Genomic DNA, 14,792 nt, shown 5'->3' on the forward strand with positions numbered 1-14,792 from the left:
CTCTTGTCCCCTTGCCAGGCTGGGGAGAAACACTACCACCCGTCATGTGCCCGCTGTGCCAGGTGTGAGCAGATGTTTGGAGAGGGAGAGGAGATGTACCTGCAAGGTGGACCAACCTCTCTTCTTCTTCTCTCCCCCTCTCTCTCTCTTTCTCTCCCCCTCTCTCTCTCTCTCTCTCCCTCTTTTCACTCAGAAATGCACCCACAACCCATCCGTCAGCATGGAAACGTCCTTCACTAATAGCCCAGCTGCCATAAAACCACAGTGCATTTGCCCAGTGCTAATGAATTAGATCACAGTGTTAGTGAATCACTGAATGTCCATGGCATGAATCACCTCACACAAAACGCAGCCTTATAATTCACCATTCTGCCCTCTTTCTTATTTACTGCTCCTGGTGCACTAGAGCTGTTGGCTTGGCTCACATCTGTGATTTACAAGAAACCTGTCTCCATCTCCCCGCGGCTTCCTTTCTGATGGCGCAGGAATTGATTTGCTATGAGTCACACGTGTATATGGGGCCGCGGGGTTGTACTCTTGCTTGCCGAACTCATGCCTCTTTGTCGGAGATACCGTGGCTGTGGGGAAAATATCACATTCGAGTGGATGCATCTCACTGTGTTCCTCGCTCTCCCTCTTTCGCTCTCTCCCTATTTTTCTCGTTCTCTCTTCTGCCCCTCTCTCTCTCTCTCTCTCTCTCTCTCTCTCTCTCTCTCTCTCTCTCTCTCTCTCTCTCTCTCTCAGGCAACTCTATCTGGCATCCTCCTTGCAGACAGGCAGCCAGACAGGAGGAGAAGAGTAAGGTGAGTTCTCTCTCTGAGACAGGATGACCACGCATCACACTGGTTGTCCACACCCAGGCTTCTCTAAAGTTAATCTCGGACACCCCAGTAACATAATTGCGTCAGATACACAATTATGTTCTATGGGGGAAGACGTGTTGGAAAATATACTAACCAGGCTAGCAAAGTCTACAGCCCTCAATACGGAAACGCTCAGCCAGTTTTGGACAAGTCCGTGGGCCAAATGTCCCCTCCCGTTATGAAATTGGAAAGATGCGAACTCCTGCGAAAATTGAGATTTGTCCGAATGATCAGTGCCGGAAATCCAGCGTACCGGAACAAAGTCACTCGTTATGTCATCGCATCCAGCAGGCTGTCGACAGATGCTACTACCATTTATGTCATTGCGCATCTGTCCACAAGAGATTACTTAAAAGTAGCTCCACAGTCTAACTATGGCTAGGTCACAGTATCCAGGAGTCGTACTGATTCAAACCGTACATCACCGTGTGTCTCAAGTCAGGATTCCATCCGTAGAGAAGAAGCAGCCCAACTTGACTGACTGCGACTGTGTTGATCTTGATTACCTGAACAAAGGGCACCGAATAAGTGCACTTACTGTGCAGTAAGTCAATAAGCCCAGGTCCCAGACCAGTACTCTGTCCCTCCCCAATGTAATACACCTGTTGTTCCCAGAAGCAGGTCCGGATACAGCTCAATGACGTCTCTGAGCGACAGGTTTGTGATGCATGTGCAGCCCAGATCCCTTTACCCACCTCCAACCTCTGCATGGGCTGCCCTGACCCCTCAACCTTGACCCCCGAACGGCTTCACGCTCAGTAGCTAGCCATGCCCACAAAACACTTACTGTACCTAGCCCGGGCCCCAGGACACTCACTTCCCCATAATCCCATTAGGTTGATCATGTGATCCAAACACAGGAAGTGTCTTTACTGTAGTAGTATGGCAATAGCCGAGGTTTGGATCCATTCCATTTCAATTCGGGCGGTGGATTAGGTTGAAATGGAATTTAGCCCCAACTTGAACTCTTAACGGCTGAATAGGTGGTGGTTAAACGTGACACTGATCACTGTAGCCCACCTGAGCTTCACTAATGAACAACACTATTGTGTCTGTCTGGTGTCACAGTATCAGGAGACTGGTTTGGTCACCACTACCACTGCTTTCACCTTGAATGATGCTGCATAGTGTTTTGTGACCAGAGGAGGGGTGAACGTTAAGTTTTGTTGTTATACTGCCTTATGTTAACCTAGGCTCAGAGTTCATCTCGAGTTAGTGGCAGGGTTGTGAAAAATGCTAGTCCCACAGAGAAACTCGCTGAGAGTAGCAATGTGTCGTTTTAAGTTCAAGAGAGATACATGAGAGATACATGTGTTTCTGTCTCTGTCTCTTTCTCTCTCCCTTTCAATCCTTTTCAGTGATAATGAGCAGAGTTAACTCCTTGTCGCCCTTGTTCCAGGTGACCAGGACCTCCTCTGAGAGCATCACCTCTGTCCCAGCCTCCAGTGCATCTGGCTCTCCCAGCAGGGTCATCTACGTAAGCGCCACCTCATCTCACCACTAGAGGGCGTCACAGGACAACAGCCGGTCACTAACCCGGGGTCCTGGAGCGCAACAGTGTGTATCACAGGAGGCTGGTGAGGGGAGGACGGCTCATGATAATGGCTGAAGCAGAGCAAATGGGATGGCATCAAATGCATGGAGAACGCATGTGTTTGATGTACTTGATACCATACCACCTATTCCGCTCCAGCCATTACCACGAGCCCGTCCTCCCCAATTAAGGTGCCACCAACCTCCTGTGGTGTGTATGCAGGTTTTTATTTTATTTTTTATTTCTAGCCCAGCGTTAACACTCCTGATTCAATGACATAATATCGAGATGAATAGTTGATTAGTTGAATCACGTGTGTTAGTGATGGTCTGGAGCAAAAGCCTGCCCGGTCCTGTAGGTCTCCAGTACCAAGGTTGTCCACTGTGATCAAGTCAACAGCAAAAATATATAAGGCCCTTTTTACATCTGCAGTTGTCACAAAGTGTTTTATAGATAGCCAGAATAATACCCCAAAGAGCAAGCAATGCAATCAATTGATTGATTAATTGTCGACTGTGCTACGTCGACGACAGTATTTCAACTGTGATCGAGTGAATTGCCTATACCATTATCATTTTCCCATGACCAAAGTGGTTGACGTTAAAAAATACTGAGCGGGCGTGTTTCTCTGTGTCCCAGGCCAAACTAGGAGATGAGATGCTGGACTACAAGGACCTTGCTGCTCTGCCAAAGATCAAGGCGATCTACAACATCGACCGGCCAGACATGCTCACCTACGCTCCTTATGTCAGCTACCCCTCAGAGGAACGACACTACGGAGATGTAAGGGGGGACACGGAGAGGGAGCAAGGGAGCTGCGTTCTCTTTTTCTTTCTCTTTCTCTCTCTCTCCATAAAGCCAACCACTGAACTGACCTCTATCCGTCAGTCTCGTGTAGCCTTATGCAGAAAATGTATCCTTCCTTCCTGTTTTGAAGGAAACTCATTCCCTCCGTTGAATCATAGCTCTCCCCAGCCTCGTTGGCTAAAATGTCTTAAGTTGGAGCAAAAAGACGATTTTGTCATACATTCAAAATGGTGTTAATTCGTATTGTTTTGCTCCTTCCCTCAACATTCCCACAACTGTAGACATTGGGAGGGGTATAGCAAGTAAGCAAGTCATATTCATTAAACCCAACGCCTAACGAATGTCAAAGTCATGCCGACAATCATGTTTGTTCGGTTAACTCATGTTACCTCAGATGATATGAGTTCATTTGACTGAAATCAAATCGGATTGTGTTCGTCACATGCATCGCAAACAACAGGTGTAGACTAAAAGTGAAATGCTTACTTACGGGCCCTTCCCAACAATGCAGAGGGAAAGAGAATAGAGAAGAAGTATAAAAAGTAAATCTAAATCTAAATAAATACACAGTAAGTAACGATAACTTGGCAATATACAGGTGGTACCAGTACAGGGGTGGAGAGGTTTTTGAGGATCTGAGGGCCCATGCCAAATCTTTTACTCGTCTGCTTCTGTCTTTGCCTCAAATACCACAGCCTGGACCTCATACTGAGCTCTACCCGGACATGACTCATTTCAATGTTTCCCCATAACATTGTTTTATGTTTCCTCTCAAATTTTATTGATGGCTGTGTGTTAGAATTGAAGTGTGCGTGCCTGTGTGCGTGCCTGTGTGCGTGCCTGTGTGCGTGCGTTGACGCAAAAGGGTGGTTTTCATGGACATTCGCACACTCTACAGTGATTGATCCCGATCATCAAAATAACATCAGCGAATCCCCCATAATCTGACGTGGAACACACATTCCTATGATTCCGTGGTATTGCACCCCACCACGAGGGCAGAGGGCGTGAACGTTCCCGCGAACCTTCCGTGTTCGGTATTTGGCTTGTGTCCGTGACGTCCTCAGTTGCCCTCCTTGTGTGACGTCGTGATGACGTAACTTCCTGTCCTGGTTTCCAGGGCGACGGAGAGAAGTCTCCCCGTCAGAGGAGGCCCTCCAGCCCCAGCTCCAACAGCTCCCAGGGGAGGTATGGAGGGTACACCCCGTCCCGCTCCCCCCAGAACTACAGCAGGCCAGGTAGGTATCCCCCCTCACCCCTCACCCCTCACCTCCAGCAAGCAGCAGTTCAACAAAAAAAGAGCACATAGTAAAATGTTTGTACATTTGACATATAGAATGTTTGTACATTTGACATATAGAATGTTTGTACATTTGACATGTAGAATGTTTGTACATTTGACATATAGAAAGACGTATAGAGTTGACATATCGGAAAGTAGAACATAGTATTTTGCTGTTATCCTTATATTATACTTATATTATATTAATAGAATAATATGTACAGTTGTAGTCATTAATATACAGCATTTGCATATAGTGCATGACAGGGTTGGGATCAGTTCCATTTAAATTCCAGTCAATTCAGGAAGTACACGAACATTCGAATTGGAATGTGGTTTACTTCCTGAATTGACTGGAATTTAAACTGACCCCAACCCTGGTGAATGATGTAATATTTATGTGCATCATATTCCAAAATGTACCCCCTCATTTAAGCCTCGTCTTGATTTGCCACGCTCATTCTATTACTTTAGAGAGCACGTGTTTTTCCAAGATGCTGTTCTTTTTTTCCCCATTGCAGAATTTTCTAACATTTCATCAGTATTCATTCCATTGCTTCTCTTTGAATGAGGTGGTTAATGCCATCACTTTTTACATGGGATTACCACAGAATCTGTACTGTATTTGTCTATTGGGTATGGGACAGTACTATGGACAGCGTCCTCTTTGCTCTAAAAACCATCTTGTCCTTCTACACCATCTTCCCCTACAGAGGATCTTTATATGGCCAGTAAAGCAATGGGTAATAGATACAATGGCCAGCCCCTTGACTCCAGCTCCCTCCCCCGCCCATCGGCCTACACGGGGGGGCCTAAGTACCTCTCCCCCTTGGCTAGGGACTTCTCTTCCCTCCCCATGCACTACTCAGAGGGCCTACCCCCCAAGTACCCTTGGGCGCTGCAAATGCCTGGGGGGATGACAGTGCCGGGCAGAATCTCTCCCAGGGGCAGAGTCTCTCCTGGAGGCAGAAACTCTCCTCTGCCCTTTAACCCTACCACCCTGGCCATGCTCCAGCAGCACAACTATGTGCCCTACTTCAGAGGTAGCTAGTCCTCCCCTGGTCCCTAGCGCGCTGTCCTGGACCCATGGGGCCGCCGGTGTGGAGTGCAGTGTCAGCTTTAGACTTGATCCCGGCTCTGCAGTGATAACACTGCATGTCCCCCATCCCCGGCTGTGTACAAACTCTAAACTAATCGATAGTTAAATTAACAATGGCACCCAACGAGTCCCACAATGACTGTTTTAGACCTATCGGTATTACATGTCTGTGTGCTGTGTTTCCCACAATATCTGCATGGTTTCTGCTGTTGTTGTTTTGACAATTTTACATAGAATAATATTGTTTCTCTAATGTCAGCACCGCCACAACCCCCCATCAGAGTTACCAAAAGCACCATTTTGCTACACAATTTTTCAGCACACAAGTGGGGTTCAATTGTACCCCTTTGCCTATACGAGTATTCCCCTACCCACACAGGTGTGACGTGTCAAACCACCTCCCTGTGCTTCGTCTCCCCCTCTCCCCCTCCTTCACCCCCCTAGGCCTCAAACAGGACCCCCTACTACCACCTGAATCTAAACCTAAGACGTCCCTGCATCTCAATTTACCTCCTCACAGTCACGGTAACGCACCAGATCCCCCTGGTCTCTATCGCTCTGTTTCTCTTTCTCTTAGCATAATACTGGATTTTCTTGGTGTGCATCAAGGTTGTGTGTTGGGACCCCTTAAGTTTGTTTTTGCTTGCCCTTTCTATTGTCTGTGGACGATCCTATTTTTTGTCTTCAGGTTGTCTTAGTCTTGTTGTTGTGCATGAGAACCGACTGTAATTGTGGATATTTTCGATATACTGTTTGTATTTCAGTTATACTTGACATGGGAATATATTGATATTGGGGGAGAAGATGGCAGATTACTTCCTTATTTTATGTTTCTATGTTTGGTGGGATGTAAGTGTTGTACTTGTAACCTCAACTGTTGGCTTGCCCTTAACTTGAAATGGATTGCCTGTTAGTGTTTATGTTGTTGTTCGTATTTTGGGAACCATGCCTTGCCTTAGAGTTGACTGTTGTTATTCAGTGTGTTTCAGCCCTTTAAACCTTTGGTGTCCGATGGTGATTTTGTATGGAGTGAGTGGGAGAAACTGCAGGTGGTTGGTTTCATGGTTGTGGGAGGGTTGCTGACAGGGAGATATAAGTTTGGGGGTATACGGTATTATAGTTAAATATGTCGGTCTGCGGTCTAGTTTGGAACGAACATGATAAGTCACAGTATCTGCGAACAATGAATAAATGTGTTTGACCTAAGTCAACTCGACCAAAACCTTGACAAGTGTGGGAGTAGGTCTACTTTTTTTTAAAATCACGAGTCACCTCCAGTTTCCCTCGGGAAGAGATAAGAAAAAGCGATCACTCAGATGCATTGCTTCTCCTAAGCCTCAAAGTCAGCCAAACCACGAAGGCCTCCTTAGATACCCATCAGCTCTTTTTACTGTTATCCAGATTTACAGGTTTTATCACTGGAGACACACCATGATACTCGTCTCAATGACGGGCTGACTTATGCCCCAGGACTTGAAGAGATTGGGACTTCATTGGGTCACTGGAGATAACTCACGCCTCACGAGTAAGGAAGAGGGAGAGAGTAAAAGAGGGTGGAAGAGAGGGGGAAACCAGAGGTAGAGAGTCATTACATGGAATGGGGGTTGGAAGAGGGTCACTTTTTGGGCTGATAAGAAATTGAGGCTGAACTCCCCCCCCCCCCCCGTAAAGAAGTTGGAGGGGGAAAGAGCCTTGAGAAGGAGTGAAAGAAAGTAGGAAAGAGAGATAGAGAGAGATGAGGTTTGACCGGAGCGTTAGTACTGTAAATCAGAACTCCGCGGGCCAGGCTTCGGTGGTTTTTCCATGAAAGGCAGAGAGATGGAAAGTAAAAGTTCTCAGCGAGCCAAGATGAAAGAGAGGACTGGAGGAATGAGGGAATGAAAGGGAGGAGAGGAGTGGTGGAGTGACGGTGCCGTAATTCGGGGTCTGGTTGCCAGTCGCAGTGGCACGTCGTTCTGTGCACAAAAACACACACGTGCGCACAGACACGCACAGACTCACACACACTGGGCTGGTTGCCTCTTCAGGCTCAAGCGGTTCCTAACACAGCGTGAAAAGAGAGTTTGTTTCTATGCTCTGGTTTTGGGTTTAATGAACTCTCAGGTTCCCTCAGGAGTCTAGTTTAAATGATTGTGTTTGTGGATAACTATCCCTCACAAGTGGCTTAGCTGTTTGGTTTCAACACGGTGCTAGAGGCAGGAAGTTTAACCAGAGATTAAGAGGTCATTGAATTGAATTGAATTTTGAAGAGCGAGTGGAAGACAAATGCGATGGAGACAGAAAAAGAGAGGAAAAGATATGAGTCAGAGGGATAAGGCAATGACAGAAAGAAAATCCACTCGATGAATTGATGTAAATGATGCAATGACAACTGCATCCAATGTAAGAGTTATTATCAGCACATGAGGATTAGTCCTTGAATGAGGAATTGCTACCACTTGTTAATAGATTCTTATTCTGAGATATGCTATGTCGCTCTATGATGTCACTGAGGGTCATACCTAAAAAAAAAACAGTACACCCCCCCCCCCCACCTCTCCTCGGGCTCAGTGTCCTGCCTTAGCTCCAGATTTGTGGAGGTGCTGCCCTGCAAATAAACTGAGGTCTGCACTAATGCCAGTTTGTGTGTGTGTCCGTGTGTGTAGACATGCGTGTGCATGACTGTATGTGTACGTGTGTGTGTGTGTGTGTGTGTGTGTGTGTGTGTACGTCTGCATCTGTGTGACTGTGCGCGTGTGTTTGTGTGTACATGTGTGTGTCCGTGCTTGTGTGTGTGTGTGTGTGTGTGTGTGTGTGTGTGCATGTGTGTGTCCGCGTGTGTTTCTGTCAGAATGACCTCATCCTCTTGCATCCCAACGGCTTCGCTCTTGCCTTCTGTTCCTCCCACAAAGGCGAGAGAGGCGCGTGTGCTCAATCAAATGAACAATAGCTCTCCTCTTTTTTTTTCTCTTTCTTCCACTTTCTTGTCTTTCTTTCCCCTCACCCTCTGTTCTTTTCAGCTCTCTTATGTAGATGTTTATTAGTTATGGCCTGTAAGGTGTCAGTGACTTAATCACCCAGCCTGCGTGACACAATGCATTGTGATGGACTGTGGTCATAATTACAGTCGCGCACACTTTCAGTTGAAAGTAGAAACACATTGACGTTGTCCCATTTCAGCTTGCGCCGGTGTCCTCAATGCATTGCCATTAACTGGTATAGCCTTTAACCAACCTATATATATATTTTTTTTTTTCTTTTAGCAATCTGCCTTTATAAGATGCTCATAGCCTTCATTCATCTTTTATGATATCGACATGAGCCAAGTACCAATAGCAAGGGCCTAGAGTTTTTCCTGGTCTGGATAAATGGTCCCGAAAAACCTATGGCCCTATCAGTAACCAGTGGTTGGGTTATCAAGTCAGTTGATAATTGTAATGAATAAAGTTGGTTCCGCTTCATAGTTAAAGCTTTGACCAGTAAGCACAACAGCATGACTCTTTGCTCCTCTCTTTGCCCCCCTTTTTTCGTCCACGGCTCTTGCTCTCCCCCGTCCCTCCCTATCTCTCCTTTCCCCATTGGAGGTAGTGAAAGTGGTCGGAGTACACCCAGTTTGTCCACCTATTCCGACGGCAAATCTCCCTCCTCCACCTATGTGGCTGCTCCTAGGCATTTCCACGTACCAGGTAGGTTCTCCACTTCGCTTTGACCTCTCACCTTTGACCCCGTGACCCTTGATCCCCTCAACACGACCTCTCTCTCTATTGCACCATGCCCGTCTGCCTGCTCTCTTGTCTGTCCAGGTCTGTCTAGGTAACAGATCTAAGTAGGTGGATGGACATTATACAATAACAGTATATCAGATGTCTGGGATGAACCCTTTTCTGTTCTCCTTGTCTTCTTGTGTTAGTGTTTTATCCATGTCAAAGGGTTTCTTTCGGACCTATCCTGTCCATTTGATTTCCCTGACTCCCTTCCCTCGCTCTATCTAAATGTATCTTTCTCTCTCTCTTTATCGCTCTCCTCTTTCTTTATCCTGTGTTGGGATCCTGTCCTATACAATATGTTGAGGTCTGTCTAAATCTGAATGTTTCTTCAGTTTCACAGGTAAAAGTGCGATTCGTTAGATTCCACTTTCACAGACATGTTTTATCAACATTATCATACGCTCTTATAATGCAACCACGTTGTAACTGCTGACGTCACGAGCAATGGCTGACATAGAACCGGACTGCATGGGCAGCGCCACTGAGAAGGGTCATCACTTCCTATGGGTTAAGGAAGGATCACATCCTTCTATCCAGGTCATCAGGAGGGATCAGCCAATGAATTACACTCGTGAGAACCAGACCTGGGTTCAAATACATGTGTATTTGTTATTTAAATATGCACTTTGTATTTTGGTGTTTTCAAGTAATGTGGCCAATATCAACAACTGCTTATTTTCAAATAACGTATATAATTATATAATATTTTCAGATACTTATTTCCAAATACATTATTTAAAATACTCCTAGAACCTGGGTTCAAATGCATGGGAATATTTATTTGTATTTGAAAAAATTCTTCAAATACATGCCAATACATTCCAAGTGTATTTCCAATACAGTATTCAACCACCTGTCTTTTCAAATAAACAATATCTGGATATTTACTTCGAAATGTATGTGATAGTAATTGAGATTTTTGAAATAGTATTTGTACTAGGATGGTAATTTGAAATAATTTGACTATTTGAATAATATCATAGTATCGTAGTCCCCCCCAGAAGTGTAATTTCTCTTGACCCTCGACATATCAGAATGACGCAAAGCACATGGCTGTCACGAACGTGGTCAGGGAAATGACCGGACCAAGGTGCAGCGTGGTGAGCGTACATTTTCCTTTATTTAGAAAGTCAACAAAACAAGAAACACAAAAAAATAAATAATAATAAAAACCGACCGTGCAGTTTCCTAGGGCTATACAGACCACCAACAAAGTCAACTACCCACAACTACGATGGCAAAACAGGCTGCCTAACTATGACTCCCAATCTGAGACAACGATAGACAGCTGCCTCTGATTGGGAACCACACTCGGCCAAACACACAGAAATACAAAACATAGAATGCCCACCCCACATCACACCCTGACCTAACTGAATAGAGAACTAAAACGTCTCAGGGCGTGACAATGGCAAAGGTAAACACAGGACAGGGTGCTTTTTCCTCTGGTAATTTCTCTGGTAAATTGTCAGCAACTGCAAAAGAGTAGTCAAATTTTCACCATTGTAGAACTGATTCTGTTAGTATCAGTTTCAGGAGGTCTTGTGGAAACTCTGTTAGGTGAGCGCCTGTCATTTCTGTTTGAAGTGAGGAAAACAGCGTACCGATCTCAGGGAACCATGAAGGGTTTAATACACAGCAGTATATCCTTGTAGGTAAAAACTTCACAAAGGATCATTTAATTTAGACAAAGCTTTCTCATGGTTAAAATAGGCCTGCATTCCCACTTACTCAAGTAATCGAATACTAACGTCGGTTTGGGATATTCGATCAACCCATCCCTAATTTGAACCAAGGTCTGGTTAGCAAACATTCCATAACTGCAGATGGCAGTAAATCACCAACTTTGGCTTTATCCCGGCTCAAACGACACCCTCCAGGTGGCAGTTTCCACCCTTTCTGTTTGTTTCCCAACTCATAGAACTAGTAGAAGAAGATATTGACTCCTTTAAAATGGAGCGCCTGCTGTCACAGACGCCGTAATGGGACAGCAATTGAGAAGAGTCTTAACTTAGGTCTATGACCCTGCATCATATTCTGTCCACTGCCCTTTGATGAGTGTTAACCGTTTGCAGCACATTACAATGGACATAACGTTGACTTTTCTAGTGAAAAGCCCCTTTTTTTTGATTTATCGTCATTATTTCCATTTAACTATCACAGTGTCAGTCACCCGCATGGAAAAGTCCCCGTACTTGGATGGAGTTGACGTAAATAAATGAACAAAGCAAAGTGATGATCTACTTAATGTGTTTTGTAACCATGGTATGGATTTTATATGTTTATTACTCCCTGGCGCTGGCAGTGGCTGAAACAGGGCAGAAAGGGACCCACACATGTTGTATTTCATGAGCAGAGTGCAGTTAATGTATTGTTGCTAGCTAACACAATGGTGTTTGGGTCCTGTGAACGTTAAACGGATTGGATCAGCTTAGGACAGACATACTGTGTCAATTATTGTGTAAAAAAAAAAAAGAGTCACTCGCACAATTGTTTAATTGAATTAGTTGAATTTAGTCATTTTCCTTTTTATTTGTTATTTGATATGCTTATTTGGTCTATGAGCAGTAATGAATGATGTGTTGTAGTAAGGGAGAAATATATGATGGTTTCTATTACCGATGACTTTTGGAAAAATTTAATAAATGTATTGTTGGATACAACATCGATCAACAATTACCATTGTTCTGGGGATGCCCAACCGAGTGTCTGCTTCACATTACAATAGGACTGGATCAAAATGACATGTTTTTGTGTGTGTTGCATGAACAGTGACAGCAAGTGATGATTTATTGGCGATAATACCCTGTCTTGCCAGTTCTAATAAAAATATAATATGTTTTGCATTGGACCAACCATAAAGAATGCTGCCCCATATCCTACTGCTGCTTCTCAGACTATTCCATCCCTCAATAACTGCTAACTCATGCTTTTCTCTCTCTCTCTCTCTCTCTCTCTCTCTCTCTCTCTCTCTCTCTCTCTCTCTCTCTCTCTCTCTCTCCTTTTCTCTTTCTCTCATCCTGGGCTTCTTTCATTTCTCTCTGCCTCTCCTCCTCTCATCTTCAGAGACTAAGGTCAAGATAGATAATATCTATAGAAAACCCCCTATCTACAAGCAGCATGGTACAGTCATCTCTTCTCCTTTACTTCCTGGTGTAACTTCCTGGTCTGGTCTCTGCACGATGTGTTGCGTGTCGCCTGTCCCAAATGCTCCGGGTAGAAGTTGCCCGTAGGCACAGCCATAGGATCAGCTTTCCTGTCCGCGATCCTAACTCTTACCATTAGGCGGGAAAGCATCGAACCGACCTAAGATCAGTGGCTATAGGGCAACTTCCTCCTACTCACGTCCTTCTCGCCGTGGCCCATTGTTTTCAAGCGACTTTGACTCATCTCCCGTCTTTTTCTATTGTAAAGGCGTCGGCAACTCAGGCAACAGAGTCCGCATTTACCTTTGAGTGCCTTGTTACTGCAACTGGGTGGAGGTTTTACAGTCAAACGGGTCTTATCTCAGATGTGTCACCCAGGCATCTGAAATAGTGACTTTCCATAACACACCCAAGGTTATGAACTGTTTTGTCCCCCAGTGTTCTTTGTAGCCACATACGGTTTTGAGAATGACACAAATATTAATTTCCACCAAGTTTGCTGCTTCAGTGTCTTTAGATATCTTTGTCAGATGTTACTATGGAACACTGAAGTATAATGACAAGCATTTCATGTGTCAATGGCTCATTCAAGTGTCAAATGCTTTTATTGACAATTACATGAAGTTGATGCAAAGAGTCAATATTTGCAGTGTTGACCCTTCTTTTTCAAGACCTCTTCAATCCACCCTGGCATGCTGTCAATTAACTTCTGGGCCACATCCTGACTGATGGCAGCCCATTCTTGCATAATCAATGCTTGGAGTTTGTCAGAATTTGTGGGTTTTTGTTTGTCTACCCGCCTCTTGAGGATTGACCACAAGTTCTCAATGGGATTAAGGTCTGGGGAGTTTCTGTACCGTGTACCAAAATATCGATGTTTTGTTCCCCGAGCCACTTAGTTATCACTTTTGCCTTGTGGCAATGTGCTCCATCATGCTGGAGAAGGCATTGTTCGTCACCAAACTGTTCCTGGATGTTTGGGAGAAGTTGCTCTCGGAGGATGTGTTGGTACCATTCTTTATTCATGGCTGTGTTCTTAAGGCAAAATTGTGAGTGAGCCCACTCCCTTGGCTGAGAAGCAACCCCACACATGAATGGTTTAAGGATGCTTTACTGTTGGCATGACACAGGACTGATGGTAGCGCTCACCTTGTCTTCTCCGGACAAGCTTTTTCCAGATGCCCCGAACAATCGGAAAGGGGGTTCATCAGAGACAATGACTTTACCCAAATCCTTAGCAGTCCAATCCCTGTACCTTTTGCAGAATATCAGTCTGTCCCTGATGTTTCTCCTGGAGAGAAGTGACTTCTTTGCTGCCCTTCATGACACCAGGCCATCCTACAAAAGTCTTTGCCTCACTGTGCGTGCAGATGCACTCACACCTGCCTGCTGCCTTTCCTGAGCAAGCTCTGTACTGGTGGTGCCCTGATCCCGCAGCTGAATCAACTTTAGGAGACAGTCATGGCGCTTGCTGGACTTTCTTGGGTGCCCTGAAGCATTCTTCACAACAATTGAACCGCTCTCCTTGAAGTTCTTGATGATCCGATAAATGGGTGATTTAGGTGCAATCTTACTGGCAGCAATATCCTTGCCTGTGAAGCCCTTTTTGTGCAAAGCAATGATGACGGCACGTGTTTCCTTGCAGGTAAACATGGTTGACAGGAGAAGAACAATGATTCTAAGCACCACCCTCCTTTTTAAGCTTCCAGTCTGTGATTCAAACTCAATCAGCATGACAGAGTGATCTCCAGCCTTGTCCTCGACAACACTCACACCTGATGTCAGCTGGTCCTTTTGTGGCAGGGCTGAAATGCAGTGGAAATGTTTTTTGGGGGATTCAGTTCATTTGCATGGCAAAGAGGGACTTTGCAATTAATCTGCTCACTCTTCATAACATTCTGGAGTATATGCAAATTGCCACCATACAAACTGAGGCAGCAGACTTTGTGAAAATTAATATTCCTGTCATTCTCAAATCTTTTGGCCATGAGTGTACTGTAGAATTATTTTGTGGAGAATGTGTCCGTACAGTACACTGCAAAATCATTGTTGCCTGAGTCAAAAGTCCGACATGGAAAACACAAGTGGCCGTATTGCACCTTTTTAATGATCACATTTTATTTCTCACACCTCCCTGATTGTGTTAGTGTCTGCTCATCCCGTCCATGCCTGCCCATATTCATCTCAGTAGCTCATTGGTCCTAGTAGTACATGTGACCTGATCACGTTGTTGTGTGTCCATTGGGATTGGCCGAGGATATGAATCACTTGGTGTTGTGGTGCTGATGGTGTCTTGGTCACTTTTTTTGTTCCAC

At 45.0% G+C, this 14,792-nt stretch overlaps 1 protein-coding gene across 1 annotated transcript in view; it reads left to right on the forward strand.

The window, feature by feature from the left end:
• LOC135510734 (actin-binding LIM protein 2-like) overlaps nucleotides 1–14,792 on the forward strand; it is a 75,204-nt gene that overhangs the window by 43,588 nt on the left and 16,824 nt on the right. The window contains exons 7-15 of the mRNA XM_064931899.1: nucleotides 19–106; nucleotides 745–803; nucleotides 1,479–1,520; nucleotides 2,263–2,340; nucleotides 3,037–3,180; nucleotides 4,325–4,442; nucleotides 5,200–5,529; nucleotides 9,149–9,250; nucleotides 12,398–12,454. Of these exons, the coding sequence (XP_064787971.1) occupies nucleotides 19–106; nucleotides 745–803; nucleotides 1,479–1,520; nucleotides 2,263–2,340; nucleotides 3,037–3,180; nucleotides 4,325–4,442; nucleotides 5,200–5,529; nucleotides 9,149–9,250; nucleotides 12,398–12,454 (1,018 nt within the window). The remainder of the gene's footprint in view (nucleotides 1–18; nucleotides 107–744; nucleotides 804–1,478; nucleotides 1,521–2,262; nucleotides 2,341–3,036; nucleotides 3,181–4,324; nucleotides 4,443–5,199; nucleotides 5,530–9,148; nucleotides 9,251–12,397; nucleotides 12,455–14,792) is intronic.

The sequence above is a fragment of the Oncorhynchus masou genome, chromosome 23, assembly GCF_036934945.1.
Source record: "Oncorhynchus masou masou isolate Uvic2021 chromosome 23, UVic_Omas_1.1, whole genome shotgun sequence".
Lineage (NCBI taxonomy): Eukaryota > Metazoa > Chordata > Actinopteri > Salmoniformes > Salmonidae > Oncorhynchus > Oncorhynchus masou.